The sequence below is a fragment of the Melospiza melodia genome, chromosome 15 (assembly GCF_035770615.1).
Source record: "Melospiza melodia melodia isolate bMelMel2 chromosome 15, bMelMel2.pri, whole genome shotgun sequence".
Lineage (NCBI taxonomy): Eukaryota > Metazoa > Chordata > Aves > Passeriformes > Passerellidae > Melospiza > Melospiza melodia.
Window position 1 is genome coordinate 4,481,955 of NC_086208.1, and position 16,390 is coordinate 4,498,344.

At 40.8% G+C, this 16,390-nt stretch overlaps 1 protein-coding gene across 2 annotated transcripts in view; it reads right to left on the reverse strand.

Moving 5' to 3' along the window:
• The window catches only part of HMG20A (high mobility group 20A), a 39,910-nt gene that overhangs the window by 11,800 nt on the left and 11,720 nt on the right, over positions 1-16,390 (reverse strand). For both annotated transcript variants that reach the window (XM_063169457.1, XM_063169456.1), the window contains exons 2-5: positions 6,311-6,403; positions 4,073-4,220; positions 2,581-2,796; positions 332-464 (exon numbers count right to left, since the gene is read on the reverse strand). In XM_063169457.1, coding sequence (XP_063025527.1) covers positions 332-464; positions 2,581-2,796; positions 4,073-4,220; positions 6,311-6,399 — 586 coding nt within the window. In that variant the 5' untranslated portion in view covers positions 6,400-6,403. The remainder of the gene's footprint in view (positions 1-331; positions 465-2,580; positions 2,797-4,072; positions 4,221-6,310; positions 6,404-16,390) is intronic.

Sequence of the window (16,390 nt, forward strand, 5' to 3'; positions counted from 1 at the left end):
CAAGAAGCAAAGAATTAAGGCAGTTACACAACCCTAATTACACAACAATTCTAGACAGACTTGTGCAGATCTCCTACAAAGCCACAGAGAAGCTGCGCTTAACTTTGATGTTCTTAAAGCATATCCTCCAACACAATCTAGACACAGTTAAATTCACCTAAGTCTAATTCCCTTTACACACAGCTGAGGTAAATGCCACAGAAAGAACATATTTAACCAGCCTTTTTAACCAGCCTTTAAATGCAAGGCTTTTTAGGAGTGTCAGGCTGCGTGGCTGGCAGGGAATCTTCTATTGTTCTAGCCAGGCACATCCTTTTGTCCCATTCAATACCTTGTCTGTGTGATTTGCCTTTTTGTCTGTCCTGTGCTTTCCTGCTGAAGACTTTGTAGGCTTCAGTCTTCTGGTACTGCTCCAGCTCCCTCATGTAGCGCTCCTTGTCCCTGTCTGCTTCGTCCAGGTAGCGCTGAAACAAAAAAGTCCCAGGGTTTCAGGGAGTTCCCTCCCCTTCAGGAGGAAGGGAAGAAAAACAACTTGTCAAATGAAGTGCTGATCCATTTCACCTATGCAAACAGGAGAGGAGTGAAGAAACAATGAAGTGGAACGACAAAAGATCTCTGGATAAATTACTGTATTCTGGTGTCCCATTTTCTCTCTCTTTTTTATAATAACTATTCTCTTAATTTTTTTTTTTGCTAGGCCTAGGAGTAACTTGCTACCCTACTCAACTGAACATTGCCAACATGTTACAGACCAGACACTTCAGAATTCCTGTTCTGTGGCTAGGAGGAAGTGCTGCCAAACAATAACATCTTATCAGATGATAGATGAGATGATGCTTTATGGTTCAGACCTATAACAGCAGACTTCCAAACACACACTTGTTTTCAGGCCCCACAGACAAAAAAGCACCACGAAAAAGTTGGCACAGCTGAGAGGTGAACAAAACATCACGGCTATTGCAAAGAGCAGTGTAAAGATAAAAAAAGCCTGGTTTTAATTGATATAATCTAGCTGCGTTTTGGTTTATAGAAAAATTTTCAATTTATATAATCCATCTGCATTTTGGTTAACAGAAGCCTTTTTTTATTAGCCTGAAGGCATTTCACACATCTGCAAGACAGAATAAGCTTAGCTGGAAAATTCTTTGAGGGAACTGATGAACTGAAAAACATTTAATGAATGGTCACAAGGCTTACTAATGGGATCCTCTCAAGAAAAAGAGTCGCCTTCCCAATTTTTTCTCCAAATGAGTTTAAAATTCAATGAATGTAAGAATTAAATCAGTGAACCTTAGTCACTTGGTATTCTCTAAGTCATCATGGCAATACCTGTAAGTTATGATTTCCATACATTTGCAACACAGTTTTGACCTGGCTGATGACAATAGTAACATTCTGGATTGAGCTGCAAATTTAGTGATGCTTTTGGGTTGGCACTGCTTTTGGACATGTTATTTCTCTGAAAGATATTAAATCTTTTTTTCCACCTCCAGCAATGCGTTGCTGAAAGGGCTCAGCAGTCTTCCCTTGACCTGCTCTGAGTTACAAACTTACAGCTTTACTTGAGGACAGATTCCCTGGGGATTTAAAAAGCAGCATACAGAAGAGAGATTTGAACTAAATTTCCTTTTTCAGGTTAAAAATCTGCCTGAGACATGATAGGAATATGTTAAAGTGCAGGGAACAGAGGGGCAGATGTCTTTTACCATTCTCTCCCAGCAGACATTTTCATCACCACAAGACATCTTCTCCATGGATGCAAATTTCCAACTTTACACAGGAGCAATCCTGACTTTTCTCTAAGCAACATCATGCTCACTATCCCTGTTACCAAATCAATAGCTTTGCCTTGCCACATATTTTCCATTATGGTTCAATCACAGTGCCTATGCACCATTTTATATCATCTCTGTAAGTGGTATTCTACAAGCTTAGTAAAAAGCAACAAAAGGAAATCTTGGTTTTTTGTGTCATCTCATTATCATTACACCCTTAAAACATTTTTTCTAAGTTCAAATATGAAGATTAAATTCATATGAGAGCATTCAGTAGCAGTATGATTTAAAAACTGCTTTGCAGAAATCTCCGACTGGCAATCAGGAGTGGACAGTAAGACAGCAAGACATTAATTAGCAATTAACCCATTAACAAGGTTCTCTCAAGAAGGCCCTTAAAACCAGCCCAAACACAGCCTTGAGCTTCATTCACTTGTCAGATAGTGCAGAATGCCACAGGACTCCCAGTTAGGAGACATCGCATTTCAAGACTTTGGCTTTACATGTGTCAGATGTATCAGAGTTGGTACAGCAGAGTTACATCCAGATGGATCACATGAATGGTGGGATGTCTCATTAGAGCAATGCCTCCATTCTGGATGTATTCTTGCCTTACCTATAGGACACAGCTCTCCTCAAGTCCCCCCTGGAGGAGATGCCACGGCCCTGCCAGGATGCATCATGTGAACCTGTGGCCCTCATTTTGAAATAGCCTCCTAAACACGATTCCAACCACCAGCCCGTGTCACCTTCCTCACTAACAACATTCCCACTCAGCAGCAAGGACAAGGAAGTGCAGTGGTACCCGCTTCTCCTCAGGGGGCAGCTTGCTCCACTCATTGCCCAGCATCCTGGTGATCTCAGGGAAAGGCACCTCCGGCCGCTTCGCCCGCAGCTGCTCCCTGCGCTCGTTCATGAAGCGCACGTACCCGGTCAGGGGCGACTTGGGGGCATTGCTGTCCCGCAGGGGTTTCTTCCTCTTCCTCCCCTTGGCCCAGCCTCCTCGCTTGGTTCTTTGCTGCTGCAAGATGAAAATGAAGGTAATTCAGGCTGAGTGAAAATAACTCCCTCTGGAAGGAATAAACAACTTCATCAGGAGTACACGGCTGCAATCCTCTCCATGGATTTTCAAACCCTACTTTAGTGATATCCTGACTTTTGTCTCCTAGTCCACAGGGACAACAAGATAACATTGGCATCAACTTCTGATTGTAAAATCACAGGGACTGATAATCCACAACATGACCATCTCAACTAATGCAACTGCAAATATTCTTTTATTACTTGTTTGCTTGGTTTTAGTTATTCTCACCCTCACATACCCTCCCCTACAAGTCATTTACTTCAATAGGTTTTTTGGAGAGATTTTGTGTACTAGTTAATAATAGATAAGCAGTCATTTCCAGATCTTTGTCCTTCATGCACAATGTGCCCAAAATGTGGCTGTAAAGACAGTAAACAGGCTTTTCTACTCTCATCTGCTAAGTAGATTGTCTTTCCCAGTAACCACCTCCAATGGAGCAACAAACCAACTCCAAAGGAGGGAATATTGTAAGATGTGTCTGGGGCACACTTGTGAGTTCACAGGAATAACAACATTATCACTCATCCTCTTGGCTTCAAATTATTTCTACAGCAAGCTCTGGACAACACTATTTTCTAGTGCTATGTACATACAATTATTTTCAGCACTTCTAATCTTTCCCCAGATCAACATGTTCCTGCCATCATGTTACTTTTTGTTTCCCTCCTGGAATTTTATTACTCAATTAAAAAAGGACCTCACAGCTGAAAACAAACTACAGGGGAGAATATCAGATACATCTATCAAAAAAAAAAAAAAAAAAAAAACCAAACCAGAAAACCCCAAAACCTCTTCCTAGTGCAACTTCAGGTCCTTCATGATTTAGTCACCAAAAATCAATGTTGGATGGTACACAAGGTATAGTCTAAAGCAGCAAAAACATAATGGTTTTAAAGACCTCAGTTACTACCAGAACATTACAATGGCTCACAAGAGAGAAGATAATTTGTGGCAGTTGAAGATTCAGTCCTGAATGCAGCACCAGCTTGTGGCCCCTCTGGCTAAGCTGAGGCCCATGTGCTGCTCTCTGCACTGCCAGCTATCTGTGTGCAGCTGTGCAACACAGGAGGAAATTAGGCAATCAGAGGATGAACATGGCAAATGGATAAAAATTTGTGATCCTATTAAAAATAAAATCCGAGCAGGTAAGACAATATAATGACAAAATTCTATGCCTTTGCTTCATTGAAAAGTTACTATTATTTCATCTCACCTCCTCCTCAGGCTTCTGCTCAGTGGTTTCAGCAGCATTAGAAGACTCATTTTGCTGCTGCGGAGCCTGTGACAAGTCCTCCACCAAATCTGGGTTATTCACAGGCTGTGAAGCTCCACCACTGAAAGAACTCTCCGAATTAGCTAATCTGAAAAAGCACAGAAGTGGAGAACAAAAACTTTAATCATCATTCCTAAATCACTTCCTCCCTAATCTTCTAAAACATGTAAAAATGTTGCAAATATATTCATTCTCACACTAGCAAGAAAAATGGGATTTAGAAGTGATTTCTGAAGAACTGGCTGTTCCATCCAAGCAACCACTATAACTACCACAGCTCCCATGGACTTTCAGACCAGTTTGATTTTTAAAGTGGTATTTTGTTTCATTTTTAGTGAAGCATTTGATCATACAAACAACTTGCAGGCAAGTGAACGTTTGCATCAGAAACCAGTCAGTGTGAATCTATCCTTCTTCAAAAGTACCATAAGGCATTTGAAATTAAAAGCTTAATCATCAACCAAGATACACCTTTCTGGATGTATTTAATATATTTCTCCACAAACACATGTAGAGATCTGTGATTGAGTATGATCTTGGCTTGAACTTCATTCCACACACTCTCCTGTTCATACACATGGGGATTTAAACACAATTATGACTAGGTCCCAACAGGCTCCAGAATGGCTCTAATTTAATTTTGCTGCAAGAGCTGTATCAATCTACCTTACTCCAAAAAAGGGCAAGATGGCTGCAGGCAAAAAAGAAGAGCAAACGTGCAGAAATACTTCTGAAGGTAGACTGACAGTGCTGAACACATATTTTGGGGCAACAACTCCATGGACATTCTCAGCCCTGTGCTCAGCAGGCAAATTAATGTAAAATTTTTGGACTCATCTCAGATTCTAAACCCTTCTTGAGACTAAAGAATACTTGGCCTTGCCCAGTTACATTCACGAAAATTCCTTTAACAGCAGGATATGCTTCAAGTCTCCTTTGCTCATTTATTCCACTCTAAAGCTACTCATGTCTATGGCAAATTTTAAATATTCAAAATAACTGTTTCTATTAATGTAGACTACAGCTATAAAAAATTGATATATATTAACAGAATTGTTATTTGAATGCCCATGGGAATATCTGTCTTCAGAGAGAACAGCATATTTTCATTACTCACTACAATCAGCAATTGTGACATAATTACTGGTAAAGACAAAAGGGCTGCAGAGATCCATGGCTGACTTTGAGACAGCAGATTGAGCTCACATTACTGACAATTAGAGAGGGACCAAGGGAACAGAGCAGACATCCTCCCTGAAGTTAATTATATTTGCTATGTGTCAGAAAGAATAGGAACAACATAGCTCTGGATTCACGTTAGGGTTTGAAGAGTACTTCAGCTTTCCTCTCCATTCCCCCTTAGCAGAGAAGTTCTTTAAACTTCTCTACAGGAGAAACTTCATGTGATGCAGTTATTTGCAACAAATACTGATGAAAGCTCGGCCAAAATATTAACACCTCTTAAATACAAGCCTCATTTGAACATGGATCTCATTTGGCACCAAGTTTGAAGTCCCAGATAAGTAAATCCAAATTCAGACCTATCTAGAGTGAAAGTGTTCACATTCAATTTTACCTGACTGGAAAATCTGAATTTTACTGTTTAGGGCTTTCCAAAATGGAAAAGAAGCTTTAATTATAAAAATACAGCAAAAATTTCATGTATTCTTAAAAGAAAACTTCTCTTGGCAATGTGATTTTAAGAGGCCATTGTTGCATCCTCTAAAAACAGAGTCAGACTGACAAAAATGACATATCAGTGTCAGTGATCAGTTTTGGACATCAGTTTCAGAGATCCTTGATATACATTGATGATATCCTTAATTGAAATAATTTCCTTAGCAGAGGCCACTACGACCAACAGATACTTCCTCCCTCTCTGTCCCCATAATGTCACTTTCTTAAGACTGAAATCCTAGGGATTTTCCTTTTAAAGCTAAGAGATACTAAAGAACAGTCTGTGACCACTTCCATCAGTTAAGAAGAGCTCTGGTTACTCCTAAACAGAGTCCTGTGATCTTCTATCAAGGCCAAGGGAACGTTGCAAAATGGAATTCTGTCAGGTTTATTTCTCTTATTTTTACAAATTACTCAGAATGCCCTCCTCCACTGAAACAATCTCCCTGACAGGTGCTGAGATAGTATCTACCAGCTGAAGGTGAAAAAGGAGTTACTTACCCAGTTACATTAATTTCAGCACCTTCCTTAGATCCATCCTCATCTGTAAAAAGTGGAGGAAGATTGGAGCCAGCTACCAAGTTCTCCATACCTCTGGGGAAAAAAAACAACGATAAAAAAGGTTAAGTTAACCATGTCATTGTTTCCCTTCAGCAGTCCTTCAAATCAAACATCATAACACAGCAGGAATTTTTTACCCCATGAACCAATTGGCCTGTCCCAGCTGATGGCTTCAGGACAGATCCTGTGCTTAGGGACAGAGAACAAAGACCAGAAGTGACACTTCAGTTCCAGTTGCCATTTTAACTGAGCTCTGTGCCAGTGCCTCAGTGCTGCTGGAAATCCCTGCAGTTGTCTTTTATCCCTCAAGACAAATCCTCATTCACCATCCTCAGCACACAGGTAGGCAGATCCTGCTCCTCCAGTCCACCTGCCTGATCATTCCTCACAGTGCACCCTTCACCAGAGCTTTCTGTTGACCCCAGAAGAAAACTGAAACCAAGGCCCCTCTGAAGTTTCAAATTAAGATTGTACTAATAATTTCTTGTCCAGATTTTCACCATCAATCTAAGTGTGCATAGAACACAGCTATTTAGAGTATTTTATCTTCAATCCCACAGAACTGTTGCTGAAGCAAATGATTTAAGGACTGTGTATTTCTCCTTGAAACTACCTCCAAATTAGAAGTAGTTCCATTTGTAACCCTGTGGCCTGTCATTGCAATTTAATGTGAGACATGAAATCTAAAACTTACTTTATCCCCTTCCTTACTAAAATACAAAAATGTTGTATTTTAGTGAAAACAAAACCAAACAAAACCAAAAAGCCTTAATAAACTCACTCTACAATTATGAGTTGCTAGTTCAGGCCATTTTGAAGGGCCATACTACTCAAATTCCTGTTCCTTCAGTTTCAGAATCACCTTTGATGAGCAGCAGATACTGCACTCAATTCCTGCTGTCCCTTTCACCCATTACACTTGGCTTTAGGCCTGGAGGGACTGAGGAGAGCTATCACCCTGTACTGCTTTCTCCTGGGTTGGTGCTTTCCACCCAGCACTGAAATCCAAGTGATCTAAGAATAAAATCCTGCTCCATGTTTCGAATATTTGATGCTTTCCCACATCCCACCCCAGTTGTAAAGGTAGATGTTTTCTACAGACAGAGGTAGAAATGCTTCTTGCATTTACAGATTTTGCAGATCTCTATCACAAGTACAACATGCCTGATATTCACCCTTTTCTCTCCTGCTTTTGCAGCTGCTGAGATCCTTAGAACCACCCTTAAGCATCCCATCATCCTGACTCCTCATCTGGAAAATAACTAAAGCTAAGCAGACTCCTCCTGGGTGGTACAGGCACTGATCTCCAGCAGAGGAACACCTTTACTTGTGTGCAGGCAAGGTTCATCCAGCAGTGAACAAACTGAATTCCTGCTCTGCCCTACAACCCAGGGACTGGTCCAGTTTTGGGGGCTCACCCTTACAGCTGTGGCACAGCTGGAGACTGAGCAGCCAGGGCTCCCCCAAGATGCTCAGGGCTCTAAGGGATGGTGGGAATGGGCTTGAGCAGCCTGCACAGGGGCCCAACCTGATGGAGCTAAAGGCACTGGGGGGAAGTGGCACAGAGGACAGAACCAAATCCTCCCCAGCTCTATTGGCTTTGCAGGTTCAGGCTGGACACCAGGATGTGTTCCCAGAGAGGGGGAGCCTATCCTGGCAGATTTTAAATGCTGAAAGCTGTAACTGACCTAAGCCAATGTCGGCAACAGTCTTGCTGTGAGTGGGAGGCTGGACTAAGATGACCTCCCTCCAGATGTCCCTTCCAAGCAACATCTGCAGTTATAGGAGTCACAACTCCACATTATGGGGTTTGTTTTTTTTTCAAATACCAGCATCTCTGACAGGAAAAGAAGGACAACTCAAATAATATAATGCTGTGAGAAAAAGTAGTGAGATACTCTGCTGAAACAAATAGGATTTAAATCCTTAAAGAAGGCAAACAATCCTTCCTCACACATGGATAAGAATCTACACACAGAGAAAAGAAACTACATAAAGGCTGGGACTTTATGTATCACAAGAAATCTGAAAATTCCACTGATTTGAAAATTATGCTCTTCACTGCCCAGGAAGCTGTTTAAGCACAGCTTCTAAACACACACCATAGATTGCTTCATGCAGTTATCATCTAAGAGGGAAATTAAGTTCTGCTTCATGGTGCACTATATTCATCAGTCAAAAAATCTAAATTATGATTTTCAAAAAAGGAAGCCAAAGCAATTATGCCCACTGTGACCTTCTCACCAGGTCCTGGTCTGTCTGCTCACATCTGGCCCAAGCTCACTTTCAAACTGCAGGGAGGCAGCTGGACACCAACCTTAACAACACACAAACACAGGAAGCCAGGAGAAGATACTGTCTAAAGCATATGGGTTAAATAAAAAAAGTGTAGCTCTTTCAGAGGATGCTGACCCACATCCTAAAGAAAAAGTAACATCAGTGAATTTACAATGGCTCCTAATCAGTTCCAGAGAGCAAAAAAACAAAACAGCTCCCCTAAAACTCCCCAAGAGCAGGTGGGAACCTACAGAAGCTTTTCAGTCCCATTTCTCAGGGATAACCTCCCATACCCCTGCTCCAAAATCATTACCCACTTCATTTGAGCCCCACTGCAGAGCTCCAAGTTTATTGAAACACATTTAACTGAATTCAAGGCAACAGAAACAATGTACATTTAGTTTTCTAGTGGCTCACACATATACCCTATTTTCATTTTTTAACTACATCTACTCAAATGCAAAACCAAAACAAACTGCAGTTAAACCCTAAACCCTACCAGCCCTACAGTTCAATGCAGGGAAGCCTCTCCTTCAAATAAAATGAATTCCAACTGGAGCAGCTCTGGGTTCACTACTGCTACACTACTGGCTGTGTTGGCTCAAACAAAGCAACCAGCTACACATGAATAGAGAGACTGATTTATTCATTTACAGCAGTATTTGACAGGATTTCAAAGGTTAGCATTAGTTATATGAGTTAACCTCTATATGAGGCTAGAAAAAATCCTACATTATCAAGAAAGTGGCTTAATTTAGCTTTTCCTTTCCCTCTCTTCCCTGAGCAATCATGACTTCCTGACAAAGAAAGTGGACAACAGTATTTTATAACTTTCAGTTTAAATTTTTCAGCTGGACACTTTGGTTGCATGCCACAGAGATCATACTTACACAAAATGGTACAGAGTGTACCAACATGGTCTGACAGAGTTACTCAGGAAATGACAGCAAAACTTCTACAGCATAAAGATCTAAATGCTACTACACACACCAAGGATCAAACAGTGGGTAATTAAACACCATTCAAAACCAGAATATGGTTTAAATAACCTTTCTCAAGTTCTTCTCACATTACCTTTTGTAGGCCACGATATGTAATTATTATTCTAGTAGTAAAGTAGTCGAGTTACATTTTGCATAGACTGAAAGCTACCATGTGATCAAATTTCTAATCACACTGGTACAGCAGAGAGGAAAACTCAGAAGGAGGCAGCTTTAAAATCAGGGTGAGAACAAATCCATGGCTGGAGCTAGACAGAATGACTCACTTTGCCACAACATTACTGTGGCTGCACTGTTCACAGCACTCCTATAGGGCAGCACATGTAAGGACATGAGAAAGTTCAAGGGTCCTTAATACACGCTACAAACGAAGGGTAAAATTTACCCACAGCCAAAGCATCAGGAACAGCAAAAATGCCATTTAAAACGTGCCAAGAATTTTATCCAGCAGAGTCTGGCTGCATTGCTGGGTGTCAGGAGGCAGCTGCAGGGCCACAGGCAGCCCTTTCCTGCCCCTGGGCACTCCCGGTCACCAACAATTCACTGGCATTGCAGGGTGAGCACAGCTCGGGTCACCAACAATTCACTGGCACTGCAGGGGGAGCACAGCCCTGGTCACCAGGGAGTCACTGGCACTGCAGGGGGAGCACAGCCCTGGTCACCAGGGAGTCACTGGCACTGCAGGGGGAGCACAGCCCTGGTCACCAGGGAGTCACTGGCACTGCAGGGGGAGCACAGCCCTGGTCACCAGGGAGTCACTGGCACTGCAGGGTCTCTGCACAGCCATGGCTGTTGTCATCTCATTGCAATGCTCTCGTGCCTTCTCAGTGATTTCTCATGGACAGCTCCTCGCAGCACTGACTCCTTCTTCACAGCTCAGCCAACAAACTCCAACTCCCTCCTCACCCAGCTATCCCACTCTTTTGTAGCACTCCTCTTCTTACTGGACACAGCTGTGGCCCATTAAGGGCCGGCCTGTTCCTAATCTTTGGTGATTAGTACAGCTGCAACTCCTCAGGGCTGAGACTGCCTCCTGCATTATCTTTATTTTTTTACATTCTATCCCTGCACAATTCCCCCTTTTCTTTTAATTACAAAGCCTGGTCACCAGTGAGGCACTGGCACTGCAGGGTGAGCACAGCCCTGGTCAATAACTCACTGGCACATGCACACTGATTTCCTTCTCATCCCAAGGCCAGACCGAGCCTAAGATGCCCCTGAACACTGGGAAAAGGGAGAACAGCCTTAACAATGTTGCCTTTTCAATGGCTACATTACAACAGATAATCTTATGAATAATAAAAAAAATAAATTGCTAAACTCTTTAGCCATCCAATTACATGGTGAGATTATTTATTATGGTTAAGCATATTTGAATATGAAGTCAGCATCAGAAATCCAACTTACAGGCTGATTATAAAACACTGCAGGAGTTCCAATTACCTCATCACCAGCTCTAGTTTTAGAAACGTTACTGCTGAGTGGAGAATTTTTCTCCTCAAGTCTCTCATCTCCCTTTGCCAGAGTAAATATGTCCAAATTTTACCATTCAGAGGCTAACAGATTACAAAAATCCAATCAATCTGCTACATCACAGAGGAGTCACAGTATTCCTTATCTCAGCATCAGAACCCAAGCACTTCAGAATGCAAACAATCTAAATTCAGATGACTGAGAAAAAAAATCAGATTCACTAAGAGAAAAACCAAAAATACTGAGGACTATCACTTCCTCTACCTTTCCACAAGTAACCAGAACATCAGAAAGAAAACTGAACCAAGTCCATCTCCTATTAAAACCACAACACTTTTGGAGCTGCCAGAGGAAGTTCAGATCCCTCTGACAGAGCCTTTTCTTCCATCAAGCTGTAGCACAAGCTCAATATCTAAAATACTTCACTGCAAAAAATCAGATTTTACTTCTCCTCTACAGGCAACTCATGAGACAAAGGTTTTTGTGACTAGGAAAATTGCAAGCTCAACCTAATGAGACGAAGGTTTTTCTGTCAAAAAAAGTTTTTGTCAAAAAATACATACCAGAGAATAGCCAACTGCTTTTATTTTTACTTCTTGCCAGTAAAAACAAAGAAACACCACAGACCAAAATAGAGACTTGTAGGAAAAAATTCCAGAGTTCCACTGCATTTCCAAGCAGCTTAAGGAAAGAAGGGAAAGATGTAAAGCTGAGGTTTATGTTTAGTTTAATTGGGTCTTTGCAGCAAACACTAACAAAGCTACTCATACCCTGACCTTAGAAACAGCTGTCAAACATCTGCAAACATGTATTTTAAAAACACAAGTGTTCAATTCTGCAGTCTACTCTAATTTATATAAAGTTTTAGGATGAGGCACATAGTAAATATATACACATATTACATATAAATATATACACATATTACATATATATATGTGTGTGTGTGTGTAAAACCTTGGTGTTCTCTGGAATGAAAGGAATATGCTCACCTCTCCAGACAAAGGCAAGAACAGTCCCACATTGATTCTCTCCCTTCAAATACATGAGTGAAATTTTGCATTACTAATAAAACAGCTTTTAGATCACTTCAGGGAAAACAAAAGCGCACAAAGAGATGAAAACTAATTGTGCTACAGACCCCTGGATAGCTAAAACCAGTAACTGTGGTTACCTCTGATATCCAGAGGGAATGCTTTGCTATCTAGCCCTTCACTGCAGGTATTACATACCTATGGATTAGGATAGTTCATTTTATTCTGAATTAACTTTGTTCATGATAGCATCAATTGCCATTTAAACTAATACCATTAACAAATACAATTCTGCAAAATTCATTTAATTCTCATGTTACAGATCTCATATGAGAAAACAGAAACCATTCAGATCACAAAAAATAAGTCTCAAAAGAAATCTTGAGAATTTTTTATTTTTCATTAATCACTCTACCTAAAGCAAGTTCAATAGATGATTACCAAGGATGGGAGCAGGTTTTGTAATCTGCACATAAAAATACCTTCTGAATTTCCAGTTATTATAGGCAATTCAGTCTTCTTCACCTGCTCTGCCACTTGAGAACTCCTCTGGCAGCTGAGGACCTTGAATTCCACAGGACAAAGTTGTCCAACAGCTCCTTTCCCGTTAAGGAGGTACAAGGGGCACCCCACAAACCCCAGAGTGTCACAAACAGTGCCTGGAACAGACACTTCCCACAGCCCAGCAGCCAGAAAGCAGCCAGCCCTCCCCAGCAGTGAGCAGAGGTCACTTCCCTTCCAAACTGGAGCTCCATTCCTCTGATCATTTATGTCTGCAAGACTCAATCACTCACTGTTTGTGCAATGCAAACATAAAAGTGCCATAAGCAAAGCAGTTATTAAAAAATGTAAATGAACAGACTGAAGTTTTTCATGGTGTTTACTCAGTTCAAACATTTACCAGCATCACGCCAGTGAAATAAGAAACAGTATTAATTAATGCTTGAGGAATACTTTGATTTAAAATGCCAAACAAGTATTCTGAACTAGAGATAACTGAATGTCAAGGAATTCTGATTGGGATTGGCCAGAGAAATGCAAAGTCACATACTTGAAAATAAAATAATTGAAGACTGCATATACCTGATGAGATTGGAAAGTCATTTTAAAGCTATTTTAGCACTTCTGCTCTTCCTCAAAGCTTTATTCATCACAGAAGTTGTACAGGAGTAGAGCACATACTCCAAGCTCACTTATATTCTGCAAGAGGAAGCTCTGGCTGCTGCCACAGAGGAATACAGATTGGAATTTTTCATGCACATCCCCACCAAAACAAGTCACTATGGCCATTTACAGCATATGGGGTCAAATACTTTGGATGTGAGAATGCACTGAGAAAGAGACTGAGTATCTGCTTACAAGAATGACTCACCACAGGCATCATGACCCAACACAAAAGCATCTACTCTGACCTCAAAAGCCACAAAGACAGCATGGAACTGGATATTTTAAATGCACTGATATGGGGACAGGGACAAAGGTTAGAGGAAATGAAGTGTGGGAAGAGTCAGTGATTCTCACACAAAACAAGCAACTCATTCTGTTTTCAGAGAAGATCCATCTTCAGAAAAAAATATGACATGTCAGCTTCCATACATTTTTGTTCTTATTTTCTTATATTGCCATACAACATAAAACAAGTATGACATTTTATTCCAACATAAAACGAGTTTGAACCCTCAAACCCATCATTGTAGAAAAAAATCACAATTTTTAGATAGCCTTAGTTGGGCAAAAGAACAGGCATACAAATCTGAACAACAGAACTGCTATTAGCAAATACTTTCTAATAGCAAGAATAGTGAACAACTGAGTTGGGCTGTTTGTTTCTAATCTGACCCTAAAACTCTCTGGTACCAGTTTAATATCTATCAGAAATTAAAGTTCGGAGGTACATCACACAAAGTGAACCAAAATCCCTTTTCAGCCAAGGCTCTTCTTGCAATCCCACAGGGTACCATTGATATCACAGGGTAAGATTTGTAAAGGCCTTGGAAACACTCTGATGGAAAAACTAATAAGGAAAGTGAGAACAAAGGAACAGACAAGTGGTTCATGTAAGCATCAATACATCCGTGGACACTGCTTACAAAACCTTGTCTGGATTCCTGAACAGAAAAGAAACAGAAAAGACAGCCCAGTCCTGCCAAAGCACCCTCTCCAGGAACAGCAGTCAGATTCTTTCACCACTGTTAACAAGATCTGAAAGCTGTCTGAGTTCACAGACAAAATGTGTTCAAATGGATACTAGAGGAAAAGACTACACCAATAACAAAAATTCAGGAAAATATAAAAAAGCAAACTTTGTGCTCTAAACTAGGCACATGCCAGCACACCCCTCTCAGCACCAAAGGGAGAGATCACAGAAATTTTAAAATCATGAAAAACCCCGGAACTTCCATGGCTCCATAAAAGAATCAACTTAAATCAACCACAGAATTCAGACAAGTTAGAATAAAGCTTTCCTTATACTCATCTTCATCCAAAAGCAAGAAAAGACAATAGTTAGCATCATGAATGAAAAACAAAGGAAAAAAACAAAATCATAAAGGCACTGGAGTGGTCTGACTGTTCTCCAGTGCTCAGCAATCCATGAGACCCAGAGAAGCACGTGAGGGATGGGAATATTCAGGCAGAGGGCACATTTTAACACCTGTAGCACAGGTAATGAAAACAGCTCATTTTGGAGCTGAAGTAGCATTGAGAAAAAAGCATCCATGCCAGCAGTGTGCCTAAATATCCTAGGCTGAGTGCTTGGAACAACAGCAGCACATTTGTAATACTGCACCTGATCCTCAGACTGTCCTCAGCAGCCCAAACAAACTGCTCTGGGCAGTGGTGAACTTCTCCTGCAGCCTCTTCTCTGTGCATCTCCTGCCACAAAACAGGCAAGAAGGCAAACAAGGTGAGGGAAAACCCAAAAGAGCAGAGTATCACTGCCCAGGGCTTGGAGCCAAAGAGCAAAAAGAACCTGGCAAAAGCAAGACCAAGACTTAATCTACTCTTCCAACTCCCCTCTTCCACAGCTGCTCCTCATATGCTGGAAACAAGAAACTGCAGGTGGGAAACATGCTCCAGCTTTGGAAACTGGAGCTGATCAAAGCACTCAATAAATTTAGCCCTAGAAGAGAATGTAAATCTTTTCCAACAGGTTGATGACTGAACAGGCATGAGGATGGAGGTCTCACACAACACTGTGTCTTCAAGCACTTGCACTTGGAAAGCTTCCTAATTTATGTTTAGTTACAAGTGTTCTGAAAGAAATCTGGCATTCAGGTTTGAGTATTTACCATATTTAGCAAACAGCAGATTTATACTGCTTTTACATTTCCTTTGCATGATTTCATTTCTATATATATTTGTTAAGTAAAAATGGTTCCTCTGAGCTAAAGCAGAAATATTATCCCAATACCCCTATATATGAGTAGAGATGTACAGATGGTTAAAAGGTCATAAAGGAAATCTCCCAAAGCTAAGAATACAACCAAACTTCAGAAAAACTCTGAAGCACTACCAATCTTAACCTTTATTTTGGACAGCTGAACTAATTGTTAGTCTTTGCTTGGATTCTGAGATCTCAAGTTGTGCTGAGACTCTGACCTGAATACACATCATGCAATTCTTACTGCAAAGAGAAATAAGAACTAAAGTCCTTGTGATCCTTGCAAAAGGTCAGCAACACTCTGCTTTACACAGCATTAAACAGTGGGGAAGTGGAAAAACATTTCTATTTTCAAAAGCGCTACAACACGGATTTCACCTCAGTATAATATCATAACCTGAAGTTCATTGCCTTGAGCAGAAACAAAGGCAACTGGTGGAAAACAAGAGTTCAGGCACTACTGTCTTTTTTGATTTGTGGGAGCCTAAACATTTTACAGTTTTTTATTGGTGGAGCCGGAACATTTTACAACAGAAGTGCAAGCACAGAAAAGTTGCATTCTTTGATTACCTTTTGCACTGTTAGAAGTAAGCACACAGATTAGCTGAGGATCAAATACCACATTTAATCTCCAAAGTTAGCTCAAGAGCCTTCTGAGTTAGACAAGTGCCTTCTCAGTCACCAGCACTCCCTTTTCATTTAACAAGACTCCTCTGAAAAAACACTCATTTATATTTTGCTCTTCCCTACATCTCCCTAAACAAAGGCAAAAAGCACGATATTGCTTTTTAAACATTATATTTTTTAAAAGTATAAGGTCTTCATATTTTATGAAAACTTGAATAATATTTGAGCT